Genomic DNA, 26,451 nt, shown 5'->3' on the forward strand with positions numbered 1-26,451 from the left:
GCATTATGTGGAGCTCATCATATACTGTTTCAAACATTATATGGGACCAATGATTCTGTATGGAGAAATAGATGGGCCTCGTCATGAGATGTAAAAAGTGAAGTATTTTTCATTGTACTATACCGCTATTTCTCTGCCGTATCGGAGCATGATGAGTTGTGGTATGTGTTAAAGGGGCGCTCTTTCGCCCAGGGCACATGAAAACCTGCAGCCAGCCCTCCCCCCCCCACAGTCTGTAGCCAAATAACCCCCATTTTTCAGTGCGTAACTTGTATTATGAAGTTAATTAAGGTTGACAAGCTTAAGTAAGAAGAATTGATGCTTTTGGCATTCAAATGGGCACTGTAGGTGTGTTTCCTGTCCTCCTCTCACTGCCGACTTTTATTCCCCATTGACTTACATTGGGTTTCGTGTTTCGGGACGACCCCGACTTTTCCCTATATTCGGACGATCTTGCTCGACCCGACTTTTGGAAAAGTCGGGATTCACGAAACGAAACTCGACCCTAAAAAAACAAAAGTCGCTCAATTCTAATAATCATCCATGTTGCAGGTGGTCTGCCTTCATGTGCATCTGCACAGCATTCAGGCTATTCCTGGTTCAACTGAGGACACTTAAAAAATAGCACCCAGTAAGGTTAGCATACAGCCTCTAACCAGTCAACTAATATTTGGTGGTATTTTCCTTTATTCATTATTTATATTTTGGCTCAGCATTTTAAATCATATCAAGATTTTGAGGCACCTTTCTTTCTGATATCCATACTACAGCTGTTTCATGGTATGCCGTCTACATAGTCTGATGCACTATTGTGAACAAGTTCAGGTCAGTGTTTTTAACCCTTAAGGGGCTCACTTTCAGGCAAACATTAGTGTTGATTTATTTATCACTGGTTGTATTTTTATTTTATTTTAACAGCTTTTTCATCTAAGTAAAATGCATCACATATATTCAAGTACAGACAAACCGCTTCAGGACAGTCCATTTTTTCCATTTATTTACAAGTGAGTAATCTGATTCACCCTTTTGAGTTTCCCAGTATTGCGCGGTGTTACACCATTTTCTACCAGTCTATAAAAATGGCCATCTTGAAATGTCAGCTTACAGACTAAAAAGCATTGCTTTCAATTTCAAGGTAATTTTAGAAAAATACATTTTGTTTTTAGTGTCAATTTTAAAAAAAGGTTCTATAGGAATAAAATAAACTAGATGTGTATCTCCTGAAGGAAGTACAGATAGTGCTTAGAAATGGAGCCCAGGCTTCCCCTTTAAGAGTGACTTGCCTGCTGCCCCTGCAAGACTTTCAACTCAGGATCCGTTTTAACTGTGGGTGCCTCTCAGGGGCCACTTTGGCCTGTGTGGTCCCTCAGGGTCTGATTTGGTGGGTGGGGCCCCACAGGATCCGATTCGGTGGCCTGGGCTTGATTTTGTGGCCGGGGCCCCTTAGGGTCCGATTTAGTGGGTGGGGCCACTCTGGGTCTGATTTCATGGGCGGGGCCTCTCTGGGTCCGATTTTGTGGGCAGGGCCACTCTGGGTCCAATTTGGTGGGTGGGGCCACTCTGGGTCCAATTTGGTGGGCGGGGCCACTCTGGGTCCAATTTGGTGGGCGGGGCCACACTGGGTCCAATTTGGTGGGCGGGGCCACACTGGGTCCAATTTGGTGGGCGGGGCCACTCTGTGTCCAATTTGGTGGGCGGGGCCACTCTGGGTCCAATTTGGTGGGCGGGGCCACTCTGGGTCCAATTTGGTGGGCGGGGCCACTCTGGGTCCAATTTGGTGGGCGGGGCCACTCTGGGTCCAATTTGGTGGGCGGGGCCACTCTGGGTCCAATTTGGTGGGCGGGGCCACTCTGGGTCCAATTTGGTGGGCGGGGTCAATCAGCCTCCGATTTGGAGCCTGGGGTCACTCAGCTTTCGATTTGGCGTGCCGGCCCTTTAAGACTCATTTTGGTGCGTCGGCCCTTTAAGAATCACTTTGGCGCGTTGGCCCTTTAAGAGCCAGTTTGGCGCACTGGGCTTCTAAATCCAGTTTGGCACATTCTCTCTCAGGGGCATGCGTCGTGATGAAGCTAGATTTGCATTTGTGCTGTGGGTTTCGCTTTAAGAGCTGATATTATCTGGCAGAATCTGTGTCCTGGGGGCATCATGTAAAGTACGTAGGCATTGGCATAGTAACTGGGTGTGCCTGCGCATATCAATGAGCTTAACTGCCATTTGAATCGCCTCAGAGCATGTTTTCGCTGTGGCAAAATTTTCCCATTAAAAAGCATTGAGACAATACATTCCAATGACTGGAAAAAATTTTCAAACGCAAATTGCGCAAAAACTACAAATCCGATCGACACGAAAAATACTTAGCACACCACTCGTGGACGCTGGCTTCGAAACGACATCTCAACGGAGTCTGTGCGTGTAGCGGTTCGGGCCGCATTAATTGCGGAAATCAACTGAATAATAAGAACTAGATGTGTATTTCCTGAAGGAAGTACAGATAGTGCTTTGAAATGGTGCCTGGGCTGCCCCTTTAAGAGAGACTTGCCTGCTGCCCCTGCAAGACTTTCAACTCAGGATCCATTTTAACTGTGGGTGCCTCTCAGAGGCCACTTTGGCCTCAAGGTCTGATTTGGTGGGTGGGGCCCCCTCAGGATCCGATTCGGTGGCCTAGGCTCCTCAGGGCTTGAATTGGTGGCCGGGATCCCTCAGGGTCCAATTTTGTGGGCGAGGCCCCTCAGGGTCCGATTTGGTGGGCGGGGCCCCTCAGGGTCCGATTCGGTGGGCGGGGCCCCTCTGGGTCCAATTTGGTGGGCGGGGCCCCTCTGGGTCCAATTTGGAGGCGAGGGTGGCTCAGCCTCCGATCTGTAGGCCAGGGTCGATCAGCCTCCGATTTGGAGGCCGGGGTGGCTCAGCCTCCGATTTGGAGCCTGGGGTCACTCAGCTTTTGATTTGGCGCGCCGGCCCTTTAAGACTCATTTCGGTGCGCCGGCCTTTTAAGAATCACTTTGGCGCGTCGGCCCTTTAAGAGCCAGTTTGGCTCACTGGGCTTCTAAATCCACTTTGGCGCACATTCTCTCTCAGGGGCATGCGTCATGTGATGAAGCTAGATTTGTATTTGTGCTGTGAGTTTCGCTTTAAGAGCTGATATTATCTGCCAGAAACTGTGTCCTGAAGAGGTCATGTGAAGTTCGTAGGCGTTGGCATAGTAACTGGGTGTGTCTGCGCATTTCAATGAGCTTAACTGCCATTTGAATCGCCTCAGGGCATGTTTTCTCGGTGGCAACATTTTCCCATTGAAATGAATTGAGGAAAATGTTTTTTCAAACGCAAATTGCGCAAAAACTACAAATCCGATCGACACGAAAATTACTTAGCACACCACTCATGGACGCTGGCTTCGAAACGACACCTCAACGGATTGTGTGCGTGTAGTGGTTCGGGCCACATTAATTGTGGAAAATCAACTGAATAATAATAACTAGATGTGTATTTCCTGAAGGAAGCACAGATAGTGCTTTGAAAGGGTGCCCGGGCTGCCCCTTTAAAAGAGACTTGCCTGCTGCCCCTGCAAGACTTTCAACTCAGGATCCGTTTTAACTGTGGGTGCCTCTCAGGGGTCACTTTGGCCTGTGGTGCCCCACAGGGTCCGATTTGGTGGGCGGGGCCCCACAGGGTCCGATTTGGTGGGCGGGGCCACTCTGGGTCCGATTTGGAGGCCAGGGTGGCTCAGCCTCCGATTTGTAGGCCAGGGTCGATCAGCCTCTGATTTGGAGGCCTGGGTGGCTTAGCCTCCGATTTGGAGGCCGGGGTCAATCAGCCTCCGATTTGGAACCGGGGTCACTCAGCTTTCGATTTGGCACTCCGGCCCTTTAAGACTCATTTCGGTGCGCCGGCCCTTTTAGAATCACTTTGGCGCGCCGGCCCTTTAAGAGCCAGTTTGGCTCACTGGGCTTCTAAATCGACTTTGGCGCACATTCTCTCTCAGGGGCATGCGTCATGTGATGAAGCTAGATTTGCATTCGTGCTGTGGGTTTCACTTTAAGAGCTGAAATTATCTGGCAGAAACTGTGTCCTGGGGGGGTCATGTAAAGTTCGTAGTCGTTGGCATAGTAACTGGGTCTGCCTGCGCATATCAATGAGCTTAACTGCCATTTGAATCGCCTCAGGGCATGTTTTGACTGTGGCAACATTTTCCCATTGAAATGCATTGAGACAGTGCATTCCAATGACAGGAAAAAAAATTTTCGAACGCAAATTGCGCAAAAACCACAAATCCGATCGACACGAAAATTACTTAGCACACCACTTGTGGACGCTGGCTTCGAAACGACACCTCAACGGAGTCTGTGCATGTAGCGGTTCGGGCCACATTAATTGCGGAAATCAACTGAATAATAATAAGAAGTAGTTAGCAGCGTTCGGATTACAATATAGTGGTTTTTTCAAAGCACTATAATAAGTAAAGTGACATTACTAATAAATTCCGATAATTAGCAAAACACATTAATTTTGTCTAGATAAATAATCATAATACATTAAATTGACTGCGGATATTGACAGAAATCTAGACATTTGGGTCAGGTGCCTGTGAGCATGTGCAGTAGCTGTGACCTGGAGATAACTCATAGCAGATACCTGCCAATCTCCAGGTCACAGCAGCGGAGCTTCCTACTGCACATGCTCACAGGATCCTATCCCATCCTATTAAGGCTGAGTTCACACGTAGCGTTTTTTTCGCGTTTCCGCGGCGGTTTTAACCGCGCGATTTTGCCGCGAAAACGCGAAAAATAAGCTTTCCATGCAATCCTATGGGATTCCGCAAAGCTGTGCTAATGCTGCGGTTTTTACCGCGGCGGAATCGCTTTGCGGTACAAAACGCAGTATGCTCATTAATTTGCGGAATCGCGGCGATCCCGCACCCATAGGAATGCATTGTTCCGCTTACTTCCCGCATGTGGCTGTGCACACCATGCGGAAAGTAAGCAGAACAATTGCGGATGGTACCCACGGTCCGGAGGAGAGGAGACTGTCCTCCGGGCTTTGGGTACCATATCCCTGTAAAAAATAGAATTTAAAATAAAAAATATTGTTATTCTTACCTTCCGGCGTCCCGCGCAGCATTCCCGCCTCTCTCCACGCATCCGTTCCCAGTAATCCTTTGCGAAAATGCCCGCGATGACGTCCGTTCTCGCGGGATCGCGAAGTCTCGCGGTAATTCGCGCGACGTCATCGCGAATTACCGCGAGACATCGCAATCCCGAGAGAACGGACGTCATCGCGGGCATTTTCGCAAAGGATTACTGGGAACGGATGCGCAGGACGTCGGAAGGTGAGAATAACACTATTTTTTATTTTTTTTTTTACATTCTATCTTTTACTACTGATGCTGCATAGGCGGCCTCAGTAGTAAAAAGTTGGTCACACTCGTCAAACACTATGTTTGACGAGTGTGACCAACCTGTCAATCAGTTCTCCAAGCGATGCTACAGATCGCTTGGAAAACGCTAGCATTCTGAAAGCTAATTACGCTTGCAAAATGCTAGTTTTTCCATGGGAAAATCGCGGGAATTTAAAATGCGATTTTCCCGCGGAATGGAATTCCGGAACTCTCGCTGTAATTTCCGCGAGAGTTCCGGTACGTGTGCACTTAGCCTTACATTTGATAAGTTTCTGTCAGTTTAACAAGATGGCGAACATTTTAACCCCTTAGTGACAGAGCCATTTTGCAGCTTATTAACCAGCCCAATTTTTACAATTCTGACCAATTTTGCAATTTTCAAACTTTAAATTTTTATGCCCTTAAATCAGAGATATGTCACACAAATTTCTTAATAAATAACATTTCCCACATGTCTTCTTTACATCAGCACAATTTTGGAAACAAATTTTTTTTAGTTAGGAAGTTATAAAGGTTAGAAGTTGACCACATCATATTTAAAGTCATTTTGAGGGGTGTACATGAAAGACAATACCCAAAAGTGATACCATTGTAAAAACTGGACCCCTCAAGGTGCCCAAAACCACATTCAAGATGTTTATTAACCCTTTACATGCTTCACAGGAAGGGTTAATAAATAAGCAATGAGGAGGGAAAAAATTAAAATTCAACTTTTCTTTGCAAAAAATTTACTTCAGAACCAATTTTTTTTATTTTGACAAGTGTTAAAAGAGAAAATGAACCAAAAAATTTGTTGTGCAATTTCTTCTGAATACGCCAATACCCCATATGTGGGGGTAAACCACTGTTTGGGTGCACGGCAGAGCTCGCAAGGGAAGGAGCACCGTTTGAATTTTTCAATGCAGAATTGGCTGGAATTGAGATCAGACAACATGTTGCGTTTGGAGAGCTCTTGATGTGCCTAAACAGTGGAAACCCCCAACAAGTGACCCCATTTTGGAAACTAGACCCCCCAAGGAGTTTATCTAGATGTGTAGTGAGCACTTTGAACCCCCAAGGACTTCACAGAAGTTTATAACGCAGAGCCGTAAAAATAAAAAATCTTTTTTTTCACAAAAGTGATTTTTTTTAGCCCCCAATTTTTTTTATTTTCCCAAGGGTAATAGGAGAAATTAGAAAGTTGGTAAATAGTGGAAAGCCCTCAATTCTAGCTCTAACCCTAACCTCAACACACCCCTAACCCTAATCCCAACCCTAACCCTAATGGTAATCCCTAACCCTAACTCCAACCCTAACCCTAATTCTAACCCTAACCCCAATTCTAAACCTCATCCTAATTCTAACCCTAATTCCAACCCTAACCCTAATTCCAACCCTAACCCTAATTCTAACCCTATCCCTAATACTAACCCTAATGGAAAAATGAAAATAAATATATTTTCTTTATTTCATTATATTTTCCTAACTAAGGGGGTGATAAAGGGGGGGTTATTTACTATTTTTTTTTATTTTGATCACTGTGATAGAGTTTATCACAGTGATCAAAATATACTTTGAATGAATGAATGAAATCGGCCAGCCAGCAGATTCGGCGAGCGCACTGCGCATGCGCCCGCCATTTTCTTCACGGACCAAGATAGCGGCGCCCACCGGAGGCAGGAGGGCCCGAGGACCACCGAGAGGTACCGGGGGGGATTGGGGACCCTATTTCTCTCTCCTCTGATGTGCTATATACTTTTTTTTTAAAGTACCTTTAACTACCGCCGTTAAAAGGCATATCGGCGGTCGTTAAGGGGTTAATTATTTAGTGATTATCTCCTTAAAGAGGACCTTTCACCAGTTTGAGCATATCAAACAGACACATCAAGGAACATCAGCTTCAGAGAGGAGTAAAATGTATTTTTTGTCTTTAATTTCTTCTCTCCGTTGTGAAAATAAGACAAAAGTCTGTGGTGACAATAGCAAAGATTCCTCTCTGGGGGCTATGACAGCATCACTGGCGCTGTATGTGATGGGAGATATTTGTTGCAAAGGCTGTTATTCTGTGTCATGTGAAACCCATAAGTTTCCCTCCAGCATCATATGTGCGGAGAGTAAACCAGTCGTTTCCAGGGTCTAGGTTTCGGTGAGTAGGTCAGAAATGAGCAGGATGCCTACTCATCATATCTCCACCTCGTTAAATGTCCAGCCAATGTTTTTTTTTCTGTGCTGTCTTTGAGGAAGGAAGCCTCCAGGCTGAAGCTCCATAGCAAGCTGCCATGTGTATTTGTCCGAGAAGGCGGGAGCCATACTGGGAAGTTCTTTGTATGGACTTTTTATTTTTATTTGTGCCAGAAAGGCTGTTTTTGTTACTATTTTGGGCTTAATGGTTTATGAAGTAATAAACCACCCACAGACTTTAATATAAAGTGTTCCTGTGTCTCCTTCAGGAAGCAGCTAAGTGAGCCAACCTTCCACAGGGCGTGTACTTTTACCCTGCATGATATTGACCAATCATAGGCAGGAAGCCTCATGGCGGGGAAAGAAGAACATGCCACCAGAAGATTATAAGAACCTGCATTTGCCTGTGATATGTAATGGTGGAAAGCACTGTTCCCAGCCCTGATTTCTGCAGATACAGTACTGTGTGGTATAAAGCAGAGGCGAGTGTGATTACAATTTCTAGGATTCATCTCAAGGCAAACAATGTGGGGTAAGGGTGCTCTAGCACAGACGATTGGGATTACACCTTCAGCTTTCATCTCACACCAGTCAGTGTGGAGGGAAGTGAATAAAATTGATCTGACATCACTTTGAGGAGAGCTACAGCTGCAGACATGTTTGTAATCCCTCCCACTACACTGACCAAGATGAAAGCTTAAGGCTAAGTTCACATTAGCGTTCGGGGGCTTTGCAGAGGGCTGCGTACTTCCTCCATTAAGCTCCACCTACTTCCGCATACTTCTGCATGCGTCCCGCGTACCTATCTTTAACATTGGGTACGCAGGACATGCGGATGTATGCGGATGCATGCAGATGCATTGTTTTGATGCCCGCCGGCCGCACGGGAATGCAACAAGTTGCATTTGAGTTGCAGCCCCAAGCTGTCTTGTTTTGCTGGCTGGTTATCAAAAATACAGGAGAACTCACAACATTTTTGTTTTTTTTTATCTAGAGCCCAGGTGCCAGTTTCGGAATACTCCCATCAACCGCAGCCTGCTCTTGCTGTTATTAGCGGCAACAGGCATAGTAATAGGAGGTAACCTTTTTACCTCTGATCACAGCTACAGGCTCATGCTGTCTTTTGACAGCCTGGGAACCGCTGCTGCCTGACTAGCAGTAATGATTTTACCGCCGACTAGAAGCGGTGTTTGCCACTCTTACTTGACAGTATGACAAACACCCGGTGTTTGGGGGCCAAACCCGAACAGTAACAGAGAGTTCCTGGTGAATCCATGTTCAGTGTCTGTGCCCGAACAGTAGGCGTTCGGTACGGACGCCGAACTTTACTGTTCGGGGTCACCCATCTCTAGTCCTCTTGAAGGAAAAAAACAAATTAGATTTGCTAATTAAAAGGTATTTAAGAATTTATGTTGACTAGACTTGGTCGGAATTGATTCAGTCCATCAGACATGTCAGTAATCTGTGGCTGCTAGACGGGAGCCTTGAAAACCACCTCTTAAGGGCATGTCACATTAAGAGATATCGCTAGCAATATCGCTATAACTTGTGACGTTATAGCGATATTGTTAGCGATATCGCTGTGTCTGATACTTACCTACAACCCGCTCCCCCGCTGGTTATCGCTGATCGCGCGAGAACGTCCAGGACTGTTTCTCGTCGTCAGCTTCCTAAGGCACTTCCTGCTGTGACGACGAGCGACGCGTGGAGCCAGGCGAGAGGACGCAGGATCGCCTGGTGTGACAGGTAAGTAGCGACCCCCGTCCCCAGCGATGTCGCTGGTGAGATCTGCCTGTGTGGCAGCTCACTAGCGACCACTTAGCGATGCACCAGCGATCCTGACCGCGTCATATCGCTGGTCGGGATCGCTGGTACATCGCTAAGTGTGACAGTACCTTAACCTCCTAGCATCTGCAGCTCTGCTTTTCATTAGCCTGCCTAGCACAGCATCATCGTAGCAGTGTGATACACATGTGACATTCCTTTAGGCTGGCTAATAAAAAAAGAGCAATAGATACCATCAGATAGGAGGTTCTTACTGATGTCGCCTATGGACTGGATCCTGCGAATCGATTCTCAACAACTCTAAAGATGCTATTTACCGTATATACTCGTGTATAAGTCGACCCGTGTATAAGTCGACCCCCCTAATTTTACCTCAAAAAACTGGGAAAAATGTATTGACTCGCGTATAAGTCGAGGGTGGGAAATGCAGCCTTAGTGGGAGACAGCAGGAGGCTGAGAGAGAGAGAGGCAACTTATGACAGGCTAACAAGCCTTTCACTTTATTGTTTTTTTAATACAGTATTTCATAACCTCATAGCAGGCTCCGTACGGGCCGTGCTAGAGGAAAACCCAGCCACCCACCTCACCTCCGCTCTTTTCAGCACGCAGCTGCGTATGAGAATCAGAGCAGGGAGGGGGTGGGGGGTGGGAATGCAGGACAGAGGAATTGAAAGTTAGAGCTGCAGAGCCGGAGGGGGAGGTGGGCCAGAGCTGCCAATTGCATTTCTCCTAAGTTCTCTGACTGGTGATTCACGAGTCAGAGAGAAAGCTTCAGCGCTGCAGAGCCGGAGGGGAAGGCGGCCCAGAGCGGCCAATTACATTCGTTGTACCTTCTCTGACTGGTGATTCACCAGTCAGAGAGAAAACTACAGCTCTGCAGAGCTGACGGGGGAGGCGGGCCGAACCGTGGCTACTCATAAAGAAGACATGGCGCCGGAGCAACGCGGAGGACATCGCCGTGTGCTGGCAGTGTGCTGGCCGGACTGCCGCGTCCCCGCAACACCTCCCGAAAAGTAAGTTTGACTTAAAAACTTGCTTGACTCGCGTATAAGTCGAGGGGGGTCTTTTTCAGCCCATTTTTTGGGCTGAAAAACTAGACTTAAACGTGAGTATATACAGTACTTTACTTTTTTCTATTCTCGGAGAATCTCTTCAAGTGCAACAAGAGAGCTACAAATTTTCTACTACACATGTAGACACACTTGCATGCAGTCATAAATAACTGTACAGAAATGTACGATTTTATGTTTTTGTTTTTCAGAAGGTTTGAGCGTATCATAAACCTATACAATAAGAAAAAAATAGTTCATTATTGTCATTTATGTGCATGAAATATTGCAGACCCTCAGCCATGACAGTTTATAAATGATGTTCTGTGGGGTTTTCCTGTACTTGCAGTGATGTATATAAAGATTACACGTAGGTCTTGCCTTGCTAGTGGAGCCAGTTACTGGTTTGATGAAATAAAATCTCAAAGGATTCCAACCCAGACTTGAGTAATTTCTATCTGTCTTACTAAGGAACACAGTTTTCAGTAGAGGTCAGCTGTCATATAATCAGACAGGCAGGAACCTGATCCTAAGTTTCCTGTCCTCTGTTCTGTAACCAGAGGTTGTCATTAGGAACAACTATCACTGACGCATGCAGTTAAATAACCAACTTATGAATGGCTGTCACTATCTTCTAGGCTGATTTTCCACTACTTCTTAATGCAACCAGAGTTATTGTCCGTGTCGCCAACTAACTGTATGGAAGAATGATTTACTGATGGATAAATTCATATAACAATACAGCTACAAAAATAGAAAAATCAGCTGCACTGTGAGTTTATGGATAGCTCTGCCACCAGTCCTATACGATATAACAATAATATGAGTCATAGAATGTTAGAGTTGGAAGGGACCTTATGGGTCATCATGTCCAGCCCTCTGCTCAATGCAAGATTCACTAAAACATCCCAGACAGATGTTTCTCCAGCCTCTGTTTGAAGACTTCCATTATAGGAGAACTCACCACCTCTCGTGGCAGCCTGTTCCACTCATTGATCATCTTGACTGTCAAAATGTTTTTTCTAATATCTAATGTGTATTTTGTTCCATTCAATTTCATTCCATTGCTTCTCGTGTTTCCATGTGTAAATAAGAAAAGGGATGATCGATCCCTCTACTCTGTGACATTACTTCAGATATTTGTGGACAGTTATGAAGTCTCATTTCAGCCTTCTTTTTTGCAACCTAAACATTCCCAGATCCTTTAACAGTACAGTTCCTCATAGGACATAGTTTGCAGTCTGCTCTCCATCCTGGTAGCTCTTCTCTGAACTTGTCATGTTAAAAAAGTGAGTAATATCTCCAAGTAATTGGACAATAATATTTATAATCATTATTCCACATGGACACATTCACATTTCTGAAGAGTGCTCAAGGTCAGAGTGTCCTATTCCTATTCTGATCTAGTGTTTTACCCTTTTTCATTGTATTTCAATTGTAATTCTTTACGTCAAAATTGCCATCTCCCCATGTGACACTTTTAGGAAATATTTTTAAGCCAAAGAGATAAAAAGATCCAGTGATCTGTTGGATAATGGATCAGTCATAACTGTTGTGTCTCCATTAAGAATCGAACCCTAAGGAATTTTCTATTATTATTCATTCAAGAATCTGCAAAAACCCTAGTCCATGCCCTCATCATCTCCCGCCTTGACTACTGCAACCTCCTGCTCTGAGGCCTCCCCTCTAACACCCCTCCAATCTATTCTAACCTCTGCTGCCCAACTAATCCACCTGTCCCCCCGCCATTTCCCGGCCCCTCCCATCTCTCAATCCCTGCACTGGCTCCCTATTACCCAAAGACTCCATTTCAAAACACTAACCATGGCATACAAAGCCATCCACAACCTGTGTCCTCGTCTCCCGGTACTTACCTGCACGCAACCTCCAATCCTCACAAAATCTCCTTCTCTACTCCCCTCTTATCTCCTCTTCCCACAATCACATACAAGATTTCTCCCACGCATCTCCCCTACTCTGGAATATCAGACCCCAAAATATCAGACTCTCGCCTACCGTGGAAACCTTCAAAAAGAACCTGAAGACCTTCCTCTTCCGACAAGCCTACAACCTGCAGTAACCACCGATCGATCAAACCATTTTGCCAATGTTTTATTTGAAGAAACGCTAGCGGTTTCTTTATTCTTGAATGGAAAAAAAAAAAAAACAACGGAAAGAAATCATTAAAAAAAGCCACAAAAAAGCTGGAAAAACAATAAACAAAAAAAAAATGAAAAAAAAGTGCATATTAAATGACCAGAAACCACTAAAAAAAGACTTCAGGAGAAAAACATTGGCGTTTCTTGAAACATCTTTGTCCACCTAAAAAAAGATGTTGCCAGCACATAACTTAAATACAATTTATGCAACTCAATGTTCATGTGGGCAGCCAAGGCATTACGAAGTTTTTCATAATTCTAGAAAAGATGATCTATAGCGACTATTAAAGCTCAGAGAGCAATGGTCAGTCAGGTACAGTATTTGAATACTATGGAACCATAAGGTACAAATATGACAGCATCTTAAAGGGGGCAATTCTGCCCACCACTTAACTGCCCAGGACTTCAACCTTCATCTCCAGCCCAGCTCTCACCATACAGATGTCCCTGAGAAAGAACTACATATAGGTTGAAACGTTGGCCAGGTATATTTTCTTAATGCCAGATCTTGAAAAAAAACTAAACCACTTGAGCATCATATAAAAATGTTGCATATTACTGTGATGCATCCCATCTTAACATGAACACAGCATCATGAAAACGCAGTCCAATTTGCAGGCATCATGAAATAAAGCAGGGGGAAAGGAGTAGATTGATTAGCCTGTGGCACTGCTGAGGTGTTATGGAAGCCCAGGTTGATTTGATAGCAGCCGTCAGCTCGTCTGCATTGTTGGGTCCGATGTCTCTCATCTTCCTCTTGACAATACCCCATAGATTCTCTATGGGGTTAAGGTCAGGCGAGTTTGCTGGCCAATCAAGCACAGTGATACTGTTATTTTTAAACCAGGTATTGGTACTTTTGGCAGTGTGCACAGGTGCCAAGTCCTGATGAAGAATGAAATTTCCATCTCCAAAAAGCTTGTTAGCAGAGGGAAGCATGAATTGCTCTAAAATATCCTGGTAGACGGCTGCGCTGACTTTGGTCTTGATAAAATACAGTGGACCTATACCAGCAGATGACATGGCTCCCCAAACCATCACTGATTGTGGAAACTTCACACTAGACCTCAAGCAGCTTGGACTATGGCCTCTCCACTCTTCCTCCAGACTCTGGAACCATGATTTCCAAATTAAATGCAAAATTACTTTCATCTGAAAACAACACCTTGGACCACTGAGCAACAGTCCAGTTCTTTTTCTCCTTGGCCCAGGTAAGACGCTTCTAGCATTGTTTATTGGTCATGAGTGGCTTGACACAAGGAATACGACACTTGTAGCCAGTGTCCTGGATATGTCTGTGTGTGGTGGCTCTTGAAGCAATGACTCCAGCAGCAGTCCACTCCATGTGAATCTCCCCCAAATGTTTGAATGGCCTTTCCTTAACAATCCTTTCAAGACTGCGGTTATCCCAGTTGCTTGTTCACCTTTTTCTACCACACTTTTTCCTTCCACTCAACTTTCCATTAATATGCTTGGATACAGCACTCTGAACAGCCAGCTTCTTTAGCAATGACCTTTTGTGGCTTACCCTCCTTGTTGAGTGTGTCAATGACTGCCTTCTGGACATCTGTCTAGTCAGCAGTCTTCCTCATGATTATGGAGCTTACTGAAACAGACTAAGGGACCTTTTTAAACGCTTAGGAAGCCTTTGCAGGTGTCTTTTGTTAATTATTCTAATTTACTGAGATTATGACTTTTGGGTTTTCAATGGCCATAATCATCAACATTAGCAGAAATAACCATTTGAAATAGATCACTCTGTTTGTAATGACTCTATACAGGGCTCGTGCAGACAAACGTATTTTCAGTCTTGTGACTCGCCAAAACATTGGCTTACTCTTGGACCAATGTTATTCTATGGGGCCATGCACATGTCCGATTTTTTTCCATGAACCGAGTAGAAAAAAAAACTTTGCAGCATACGCAATATGCATCCAATATTTGGATCGTACTGGGACATTCAAGTGTATGGGTGTGTGGAAAACATTGGACGGCACTCAGATGATATCCAATTTTCACGGACAGACTGAATTTTTTTTCTACATCCGAGAAAATCGGATCACACTATAATCACAGTCTCAGATGAGAAATAATTCTATTGTGTGACCCTAGCCTTACTAACATTATTTTGTGGCTCTACTTCATATAATCTTGTAGTTGTATACTTGAATTTACTGCACCTTAGGTTTTATAATGATTCTTTTCATTTTCTTTTCCCTGCAGTAGGTCTTCAATAAGATCTATGTCTCCCCCAACCCATCCCTTTACTTTCTTCCCCCCTTTCAATCTTCTCTTTGTGCGTTTTCCCGTTGTGTCATCCTAATGTTACGGTTTCCATTGCATCTGGTATACATATTGATGGAGTCATGCTATATTCATTACATCAATTTCTGCCGCTTCTCTTGTGTACATACTAATTTGTTATGCCCGTATTCTGCAGCGCTTCTGTATTCCACCTTTATTGGAAAAGTTCAAACTTACAGAGAGTTCGATATGAGTTTGAGTTAAGCATTTTCTGCTACGGAGAATGGAAACCGATAGCTTATTCCTTCTATTACGGCTCTAAGATAACAGAGAGGATGAGGAATCCTGGTTCTGTCTTCGCCATCACTGCGTTCTGCAGAACATGTAAGACAGTTGTGACTGAAAATCGTAACATTTCCGGGCAGATGCGGCTGATGAGAGCCGAGAACGTCTTTCCACACCTTACTGGGAATTAACACTGTTTAAATATTTGATCGTTTGCTGACTAAACACTTGAGGCAATTGGTTGTGACACCATTTTCTCAACATGTCAGGAAAGAAAAGCGAATATTGTGATTCTCAAACCCATCAATGATTAAGGGGCCTGGCTGACACATGAGGCTGTATCATTACACAAGCTTTTCCATATTGCTTCTTTGTATTACTGTATAGCAATGGTGCGGGATGTAACAGATTCAAAGGGTAAATGAATAAATGACATAATATTGAGCCGCCATAAGCTCACTTTTTTTCCACAATGTATTAACATAATTTTTTAAAGGCTCTGTGTGCGCATGAAAACTACGAGTACAGTTCTAACATACATCAATCCAGCACATATCAAGCATTAAAGGGAGTCTGTCTGCCCAAACTGACTATATAAACTAAATACATAGTCCTGTAGGACATATAACTCCTAAAAAAATTGCACCTTTAGTACTCTCATGGTTGTCTCTGTTCTGCAGAAACTAAAAATTTAATTAAACGTGCTAATTAGGGTGCTCGGTGCACCTTTGATGTTGCCAAGAGGCTCCGTGCGGAGTTTCACCCATTGGTGTTGCATGCCCGCATCTCCTTCAATGATGATTGACAGCACTGGTTTTCCTGGAGCGATCACTGTCTGCAGTGCTAACACAGGCAAGCCAGCACTGTCAATTACCTATGAGGGAAGTGGGGCATGAAAAGTCAGTGGGCAGAAAGGAATGGAGCACTGAGCATCCTACTTAGTATATTTCATTAAACTTCTAATTGCTTCTTCCATTATGTATAAACTAAACACTAAAGGTGCAAATTTTTATAGAGACTAAATCCCCTGCAAAATTATGGCTCCGATTCCTCAAGACATGCGATATTCATGCCACACTTGATTAGGAGGTGGTCTGGAGTAGAGTTGAGCGAACAGAATAAATTTGTTTATTTGAAATAACAAAATATGTTCAGATTCCCCCTTATTCGGCAAGCTATAGCGCTTACCGAATAAGCTGCAGAGGGAACCTGGCTTCCTGGATCGTGCCAGCCGATCAGCTGATCGGCACAGCAGCTGCATGTGTCGCGGCTGTGTCACGGTCACAGCACATGCATGGAGAGCCCAACAAACAGGCTCTCCATGCATGTGCTGTGTCAGTGACACAGCCGCGGTGCCGATCAGCTGGCATGATCTAGAAAGCCAGGTTCCGTCTTCAGCTTACTTAGTAAGCGCTATAGCTTGCCGAATAAGGGGGAATCTGAAAAAAATTTTTTATTTCAAATAAACAAATTTATCCTGGCTGTGTGTTTATTTAAAAATATAACTATAGGATTAGTAATGGACACGTGTCTTATAGACGCCTCTCCATTACTAAGCCGTGGGCTTGATGTTAACAGACAATGCAAAGGTGACATCAGTCCTACAAATAAGAACCCCACTTGCCACCGCCACATCGCAAGTGGAAAGAGTCAGGCAAAGCGCCAGAATGGACATATCTAATAGACGCGCCTTTTCTTGGCGGCTGCAGGCTGCTATTTTTGAGCTTGGGGGGGGGGGCAAAATCCATGGCCCTTTACTAGCTTGAGGATACCAGCCCCCAGCTGTGTGCTTTAGCAAGTCTGGTTGTCAAAAATGGGGGGACCCCACATCATTTTTTAAATTATTTATTTAAAAAATTTTAAAATAATGGCGCGGGGACCGCTTTATTCTTGATAACCAACCTTGCTAAAGCTGATAGCTGAGGGTTGCAGCCCGTAATTGTCAGTTTTTCCTGGCTGGTTATAAAAAAAATACAGGGGAACCCATGCTTTTTTTTTTTTTTTTCATTATTTATTTAGAGCGCAGGTGCCAGTTGATGAATACTCCCATCAGCCGCCTTCTTTTCTCACTGCTATAAGTGGCAGCAGACATAGGCTGATGGGAGTAGTAATGCCATCAGCTGACGCCTGTGTTCGGAGGTAAACTTTTTACCATCGGTCACAGCTGCGGGCTCACACTGTCATTTGACAGAGTGGAAACCACAGCTCTCTGACTGGCCGAAATGATTTTACTGGCGATCAGAGACAGTGTTTGCCGCGCTGTCATGCACATGACAGTGTGGCAAACAGTGGATGTTCGGGTCCTCCATGCAAGTGAATAAAGTCAGGGTTCGGGTTTGGGTACTGTTCTGGTACCCGAATCAAACTTTCTTTTAACTGTTCGGCCGAACGCGCTGGACCCGAACATCCAGGGGTTTGCTCGTCACTATTCACAAACTTTCAAGCATCACTGTAGAAAACATTGGAACAGATGGAGAGAAATGAGTCTAAGCTAATATACAAGAATACTAAATTTTCTTTATTAATAAAAAAGTTGACATGTACAGACATTGGTACTAGCCACATTAAATAACAGACATGAGCAGAACAGAGTAGAGATGGGTCGAGGATCAATCCTCAATGTAGTGACCTATACATCCTAGAACGTAACAAATACCCTACCTATGGTAGAAACACATATAGGACGGGAAATATGTCAATAGATTATATCAGTTGTCTGTATGCAGGAAAAATAAAGTATAAAGAGTATAAATCACCCTAGTCATAAACCGCATATTCAGAACAAACCTGATAGAAGAAAAGTAACTAGATGCAAAAGTACAATTGATTACCCGTCATAATGTGGTTCCCAGGGGCAGGGAAAAAGACCCCAACGCACGTTTCGGTGTAGATGTCCTTCTTCAGGGGGCATGGCTTTAATGAACCCACATTCCCATTTAAATACCCACTACATATGCCATTTAGCCAATCAGCGCATAGGTAGCAAATGACGCTGCTGTGTCATCATAGGTAAACGTCTCCCATATCTATGTTGGCCAATGAAATTAAGTAAACATCGGCATATCCTCCAATAATATACTAAAACGTCATTAGCCATTTCCCGGGAGGTCAGGAAGCGGAGGAACAATACCTCCTATTGCCAGCTTAGTGCCGCAACGTCACTTCTGCCCTCAATGGGGCGGGAGGACGTCGTTACCATCCGGGAAAGCGGGTCATGTGCGGCGACTAGCGCCTATTAAAAAACAGGGAGGCGATAAACTCCTGTTGCCAGCTTAATGTCATAACGTCACTTCCGCCGAAGAAGGGGCGGGAGGACGCAATGTTAGAAAAAGGAAATAAAGTGTCCTCCAATGGCAGACCGACGCGTCACTACCGCCCGGGGAAACCAAGTCACGTGGGACGGCCGGCGCCTGGCCGTAACCAGGCAACATGGCAACAAACACGGGTAGCAAGTGCGCGCCGGAAATGCCCGGGAGATCTAGTGCATATACACTGAGTCATATAGAATCAGGTAATAAAAAGAAAAAAAAAAGGCAAAGTACAGCGGGCACAAGGAGTGATCGACAAATATATCGATATAATCATGATAAAAAGTCTCTATATATAGTGTAATAAACAATGGACTACATAGGTATAAATTGTTATAAATACAATTCTATAACAGTCAGTACATAGATCAGACTAGAAATTAATCAAATCTGATAATATACTGTATCATCCTTAAGTTGGATATTCATATACATAAGTCTATATGCAAAATAGATCCAGACAAAATAGACATCTAGTAGGCTTAGGCTATACAATATATTAAACAAACGGTATGATCAATACAACATACAATAGTACATTATGTAGATGGCACTAGTTCAAAATGCTCAAACTAAGTCCAGTTTATAGAGTATGTATAGAGGCTATTCAAAGTTGCCAAATCTTGATAAGATGTCCACAGACTCTTGATAGCAGCAGATAGTAGCTTGTTAAGGGACCGTCAATGGGATAGGATAAGATGGGGATATGTCACTAGAAAGAATACACAACAAATGAGACACATATAAACACCAACATTAAATTAAAAAACAATTAAAATTCAGGCAAGGCAGTTTACGGATAGATGGAGAACGTCATAGGGGAACACGAGATTGAGGCACAGATGGTTTATAGAAACGAGGCAAAGCCCTGTGACTCATTTAGACCCTGTGGACACATGGTTCCAAGGATAGTAATCCATCTGCATTCTTTCTGTGCTAACAAGCGCTGTATATCTCCACCTCGTATTCCACTATGAACGTGTTGGATACCCCTAACCAAAAATGATTTTGGGTTGCATTGGTGGAATGCTTTATAATGTTTTGGTATGGTCTTAAGAGTCGAGAGGTCTGTGGCGGTAGCTGCCGCCATAATGTCCCGTACATGTTCCCGTGTACGAGTTCGAAGTTGACGTGAAGTTAGGCCGATATAGATTTTGTTACATCCACAAGTAGCATACTATATCACGTGTGTCGTGCTACAGTTAATATATTGTCTAATTGAAGATTGTTGATGACCATCAGACGACGTAAAGTTATTGGTACGTATAATGTTTTTGCAGGACATACAATTTCCACAAGGGAAACATCCCTGGGGTGGGCCTTTGGAGTTGAAAATACTTTTTATTCGTGGGGCGTAATGACTATGTACCAGTATATCAGATAGATTATTACCTCTCCTAGCTGTCATGGAGGGCCTTTCTGGTAAAACAGTTGCTAAAGATGGATCAATTTTGAGAATATTCCAGTGCCGTTGTAGACACTCCCTCATAGTTGACCATTCATTGTTATATGTCGAAATAAATCTGATATGACTATCAGTTTGTTTGCTTTTCCTGTTCTTTGAATGCAGGAGGGAGGTCCGATGACTCCTCTTGGCCCTCTCATAGCCGAACTTAATATTCCTATTACTATAGCCCCTCATCTGAAATCTAGATTTGAGGTCCATAGCCTGATTTTCAAATCTTTGGTCCGACGAGCAGACCCTCCTTAGTCTGAGAAATTGTCCTGTAGGAATGGCCCTGATGGTGGCCTCTGGGTGGCAGGAACTGGCATGGAGTAGTGAATTTACTGACGTAGATTTACGATATATATCTGTTTGTAGTTGAAGATGTTCATCAACTAAGATCTTAATATCAAGAAAATCTACCTCGGTCTTGCTGACCGTATAGGTTAATTTAATATTAAGATTATTATAATTTAATTTCTCCATAAACTCATGCAGATGTTGTTCAGTCCCCTGCCAGATGATGAATACATCGTCTATATATCTTAGCCAGTACTGCACATGGTCAGCGGCCTGGGCCCCCTCCCCCCCAAAGACCTCCCTCTCCCAGAATCCCAGAAAGAGGTTGGCGAAGGAGGGCGCACAGGCCGCACCCATTGCAGTGCCGCATCTCTGTAAATAAAAAGATTCCTTGAAAACAAAGAAATTGCGAGTCAGAATGTATTCAAGTAACTCTAAGATCAAATCACAGAGGGAACCATCAAGGCCACTACTAGATAAAAAGAAGCGACAAGCTTCAAGGCCATCCTGATGGCGAATGCATGTATAAAGTGCCTCGATATCAGCAGTCACCAGAATCATATCATGTTCCAACGTCATGCCATCGATCCTAGCTAGGACGTCCATTGTGTCTCGGGCATAGGAGGGCAATGCCCCAACCAGGGGCTTAAGGTAGTAATCGATGAATTTGCATATGGGTTCACATAGCCCCCCTATGCCCGACACAATAGGGCGTCCCGGTGGGTCGGTGGCATTTTTATGAATTTTTGGAACGAAATATATCGTTGGAATTTTTGGAAATTTAGTTAGTAAGCCATCTAATATCTTTTTAGGAATAATGCCTTTATCAAAGGCTTGATTTAGAATGATTTCTAGTTCTGCTGAAAAGGCCTTTAAAGGACTATGATCAAGTTTGAGGTAGGTGTTTTTATCTTTAAACTGTCTGTATGCCTCCTTTTCATACATATCCTGCGGCCAAATCACTATGTTTCCCCCCTTGTCTGCTGGTTTGATTATTATATCATCTAACGAACGTAATTCTCTCAAGGCCCCACGTTGTGCATTCGTGAGATTATCTTTTTTACGCCTATGAGAGATTTTCTTGAAATCTTCTACAACCAGTCTAGTAAAAATGTCCACTGAGGGACATAAAGACAAGGGGGGAAACCTAGTGGAACGTGGGCAGGACGAATGAGGAAACATACCTTCAGGCAGCATATCTTGTTCTTTAAGTAGTTCTTCCCAAGCCTGTAAGGCTTCTTCCTCCACATACATTAATTGTTTTTGATCAATATTTCCTTTTGTGTGTAGCTTCTTAAGGACCAATTTTCTTGAGAATAGGTATAAGTCCTTTATTGCTGTGAAAGAGTCATATAGGTTAGTGGGAGAAAATGTGAGGCCCTTAGATAATACCTCAAGTTGAGCTATAGTGAGAACATGTTCAGATAAATTAATTACCTCCAAATTAGTCTTTCTATCCCTCTTATCTTGTTTGTTCGGAAATGTAAATTTCCTTTTTGTTGCCTGCATATCTCTTGTAGGAAGTGAGGCAACAGAATGAGGTTTAACTGGCATGGATTTGGAGGATTCCTCACTAGAAGCATAAGATGTATAAGAGGTAGATCTCTTTCTGGGTGGATTTCGGGCCCGACGTGATCTCCTACTCGATCTATACATAGTGTTAGATTGTTTGTCACTAGTGTCCCGTTGGAATTTTGAGGTTTTATTGGCATAAATTTCTTTCTCCCACTTTTGAAATTCCTTGTCGATCTCCTGGTTTATTGTCTCCAAATCACCAGCGGAGATTTCCTGTTTGAGGTTCTTTTGGATACCCTCTATCTCTTGATCCAGAGCATCAATTATTTCCTGATTTTGAGCCGCCAAGAGTTCCATAAAGCCCTTCGAACAATTGTTCGCCAGGTCCTCCCATTTACTTCGAAACACTACATCCTCCATCTCAAATGAAGGGAACACTTGGACACGCAGACCTCTCGGTACCAGACCTCTCTCAATATATTTGATTAAAAAAGCTCGATTCCACCAAATGCGTGTACGTTTATTTAGGAGGCTCTTAAGTCTCCTAATCATATCCTTTGTGTCCTTACCACCATTTGTTACTGATACTGTGGGTTGGTCACTAAAGACCTCATTAATACGTGTCAACCACGTCTGCTCACGCGTCTTAAAGTCCATTGAATTTTTGGAGAGAGTAACTGTGAAAAACACAGAAAATACAGATAATATAAAAAATCTCCAATTCATCATACCTCATTAGTGGTGGAACAATACCACCATGTTCAAGCATGAACATATAAGCAACGACTCTGAATATAATTGGAACAGATGGAGAGAAATGAGTCTAAGCTAATATACAAGAATACTAAATTTTCTTTATTAATAAAAAAGTTGACATGTACAGACATTGGTACTAGCAACATTAAATAACAGACATGAGCAGAACAGAGTAGAGATGGGTCGAGGATCAATCCTCAATGTAGTGACCTATACATCCTAGAACGTAACAAATACCCTACCTATGGTAGAAACACATATAGGACGGGAAATATGTCAATAGATTATATCAGTTGTCTGTATGCAGGAAAAATAAAGTATAAAGAGTATAAATCACCCTAGTCATAAACAGCATATTCAGAACAAACCTGATAGAAGAAAAGTAATTAGATGCAAAAGTACAATTGATTACACGTCATAATGTGGTTCCCAGGGGCAGGGAAAAAGACCTCAACGCACGTTTCGGTGTAGATGTCCTTCTTCAGGGGGCATGGCTTTAATGAACCCACATTCCCATTTAAATACCCACTACATATGCCATTTAGCCAATCAGCGCATAGGTAGCAAATGACGCTGCTGTGTCATCATAGGTAAACGTCTCCCATATCTATGTTGGCCAATGAAATTAAGTAAACATCGGCATATCCTCCAATAATATACTAAAACGTAATTAGCCATTTCCCGGGAGGTCAGGAAGCAGAGGAACAATACCTCCTATTGCCAGCTTAGTGCCGCAACGTCACTTCCGCCCTCAATGGGGCGGGAGGACGTCGTTACCATCCGGGAAAGCGGGTCATGTGCGGCGACTAGCGCCTATTAAAAAACAGGGAGGCGATAAACTCCTGTTGCCAGCTTAATGTCATAACGTCACTTCCGCCCAAGAAGGGGCGGGAGGACGCAATGTTAGAAAAAGGAAATAAAGTGTCCTCCAATGGCAGACCGACGCGTCACTACCGCCCGGGGAAACCAAGTCACGTGGGACGGCCGGCGCCTAGCCGTAACCAGGCAACATGGCAACAAACACGGGTAGCAAGTGCGCGCCGGAAATGCCCGGGGGATCTAGTGCATATACACTGAGTCATATAGAATCAGGTAATAAAAAGAAAAAAAAAAAGGCAAAGTACAGCGGGCACAAGGAGTGATCGACATATATATCGATATAATCATGATAAAAAGTCTCTATATATAGTGTAATAAACAATGGACTACATAGGTATAAATTGTTATAAATACAATTCTATAACAGTCAGTACATAGATCAGACTAGAAATTAATCAAATCTGATAATATACTGTATCATCCTTAAGTTGGATATTCGTATACATAAGTCTATATGCAAAATAGATCCAGACAAAATAGACATCTAGTAGGCTTAGGCTATACAATATATTAAACAAACGGTATGATCAATACAACATACAATAGTACATTATGTAGATGGCACTAGTTCATAATGCTCAAACTAAGTCCAGTTTATAGAGTATGTATAGAGGCTATTCAAAGTTGCCAAATCTTGATAAGATGTCCACAGACTCTTGATAGCAGCAGATAGTAGCTTGTTAAGGGACCGTCAATGGGATAGGGGATAAGATGGGAATATGTCACTAGAAAGAATACACAACAAATGAGACACATATAAACACCGACATTAAATTAAAAACCAATTAAAATTCAGGCAAGGCAGTTTACGGATAGATGGAGAACGTCATAGGGGAACACGAGATTGAGGCACAGATGGTTTATAGAAATGAGGCAAAGCCCTGTGACTCATTTAGAAGTATTTTCAACTCCAAAGGCCCACCCCAGGGATGTTTTCCTTGTGGAAATTGTATGTCCTGCAAAAACATTATACGTACCAATAACTTTACGTAGTCTGATGGTCATCAACAATTTTCAATTAGACAATATATTACCTGTAGCACGACACACATGATATACTATGCTACTTGTGGATGTAACAAAATCTATATCGGCCTAACTTCACGTCAACTTCGAACTCGTACACGGGAACATGTACGGGACATTATGGCGGCAGCTACCGCCACAGACCTCTCGACTCTTAAGACCATACCAAAACATTATAAAGCATTCCACCAATGCAACCCAAAATCATTTTTGGTTAGGGGTATCCAACACGTTCATAGTGGAATACGAGGTGGAGATATACAGCGCTTGTTAGCACAGAAAGAATGCAGATGGATTACTATCCTTGGAACCATGTGTCCACAGGGTCTAAATGAGTCACAGGGCTTTGCCTCGTTTCTATAAACCATCTGTGCCTCAATCTCGTGTTCCCCTATGACGTTCTCCATCTATCCGTAAACTGCCTTGCCTGAATTTTAATTGGTTTTTAATTTAATGTTGGTGTTTATATGTGTCTCATTTGTTGTGTATTCTTTCTAGTGACATATCCCCATCTTATCCCCTATCCCATTGACGGTCCCTTAACAAGCTACTATCTGCTGCTATCAAGAGTCTGTGGACATCTTATCAAGATTTGGCAACTTTGAATAGCCTCTATACATACTCTATAAACTGGACTTAGTTTGAGCATTATGAACTAGTGCCATCTACATAATGTACTATTGTATGTTGTATTGATCATACCTTTTGTTTAATATATTGTATAGCCTAAGCCTACTAGATGTCTATTTTGTCTGGATCTATTTTGCATATAGACTTATGTATATGAATATCCAACTTAAGGATGATACAGTATATTATCAGATTTGATTAATTTCTAGTCTGATCTATGTACTGACTGTTATAGAATTGTATTTATAACAATTTATACCTATGTAGTCCATTGTTTATTACACTATATATAGAGACTTTTTATCATGATTATATCGATATATATGTCGATCACTCCTTGTGCCCGCTGTACTTTGCCTTTTTTTTTCTTTTTATTACCTGATTCTATATGACTCAGTGTATATGCACTAGATCCCCCGGGCATTTCCGGCGCGCACTTGCTACCCGTGTTTGTTGCCATGTTGCCTGGTTACGGCCAGGCGCCGGCCGTCCCACGTGACTTGGTTTCCCCGGGCGGTAGTGACGCGTCGGTCTGCCATCGGAGGACACTTTATTTCCTTTTTCTAACATTGCGTCCTCCCGCCCCTTCTTGGGCGGAAGTGACATTATGACATTAAGCTGGCAACAGGAGTTTATCGCCTCCCTGTTTTTTAATAGGCGCTAGTCGCCGCACATGACCCACTTTCCCGGATGGTAATGACGTCCTCCCGCCCCATTGAGGGCGGAAGTGACGTTGCGGCACTAAGCTGGCAATAGGAGGTATTGTTCCTCCGCTACCTGACCTCCCGGGAAATGGCTAATGACGTTTTAGTATATTATTGGAGAATATGCCGATGTTTACTTAATTTCATTGGCCAACATAGATATGGGAGACGTTTACCTATGATGACACAGCAGCGTCATTTGCTACCTATGCGCTGATTGGCTAAATGGCATATGTAGTGGGTATTTAAATGGGAATGTGGGTTCATTAAAGCCATGCCCCCTGAAGAAGGACATCTACACTGAAACGTGCGTTGGGGTCTTTTTCCCTGCCCCTGGGAACCACATTATGACGGGTAATCAATTGTACTTTTGCATCTAGTTACTTTTCTTCTATCAGGTTTGTTCTGAATATGCGGTTTATGACTAGGGTGATTTATACTCTTTATACTTTATTTTTCCTGCATACAGACAACTGATATAATCTATTGACATATTTCCCGTCCTATATGTGTTTCTACCATAGGTAGGGTATTTGTTACGTTCTAGGATGTATAGGTCACTACATTGAGGATTGATCCTCGACCCATCTCTACTCTGTTCTGCTCATGTCTGTTATTTAATGTTGCTAGTACCAATGTCTGTACATGTCAACTTTATTAATAAAAAAAATTTAGTATTCTTGTATATTAGCTTAGACTCATTTCTCTCCATCTGTTCCAATTATATTCAGAGTCGTTGCTTATATGTTCATGCTTGAACATGGTGGTATTGTTCCACCACTAATGAGGTATGATGAATTGGAGATTTTTTATAT

At 43.2% G+C, this 26,451-nt stretch overlaps 1 protein-coding gene across 10 annotated transcripts in view; it reads right to left on the bottom strand.

The window, feature by feature from the left end:
* The window catches only part of XYLB (xylulokinase), a 331,699-nt gene that overhangs the window by 122,652 nt on the left and 182,596 nt on the right, over positions 1–26,451 (bottom strand). The window contains exons 18-19 of one of the 10 annotated variants that reach the window (XM_073581553.1): positions 21,311–21,463; positions 17,572–19,094 (exon numbers count right to left, since the gene is read on the bottom strand). The exons of 8 other annotated variants lie outside the window; for them this stretch is intronic. In XM_073581553.1, the coding sequence (XP_073437654.1) occupies positions 19,063–19,094; positions 21,311–21,463 (185 nt within the window). In that variant the 3' untranslated portion in view covers positions 17,572–19,062. Of the gene's footprint in view, positions 1–17,571; positions 19,095–21,310; positions 21,464–23,811; positions 24,002–26,451 lie in introns of those variants that run through there. One more of the 10 variants, XM_073581554.1, reaches the window with a different exon arrangement.

This window comes from Dendrobates tinctorius, unplaced genomic scaffold (genome assembly GCF_039654945.1).
Source record: "Dendrobates tinctorius isolate UK_male_01 unplaced genomic scaffold, ASM3965494v1 ptg000070l, whole genome shotgun sequence".
Classification (NCBI taxonomy): domain Eukaryota; kingdom Metazoa; phylum Chordata; class Amphibia; order Anura; family Dendrobatidae; genus Dendrobates; species Dendrobates tinctorius.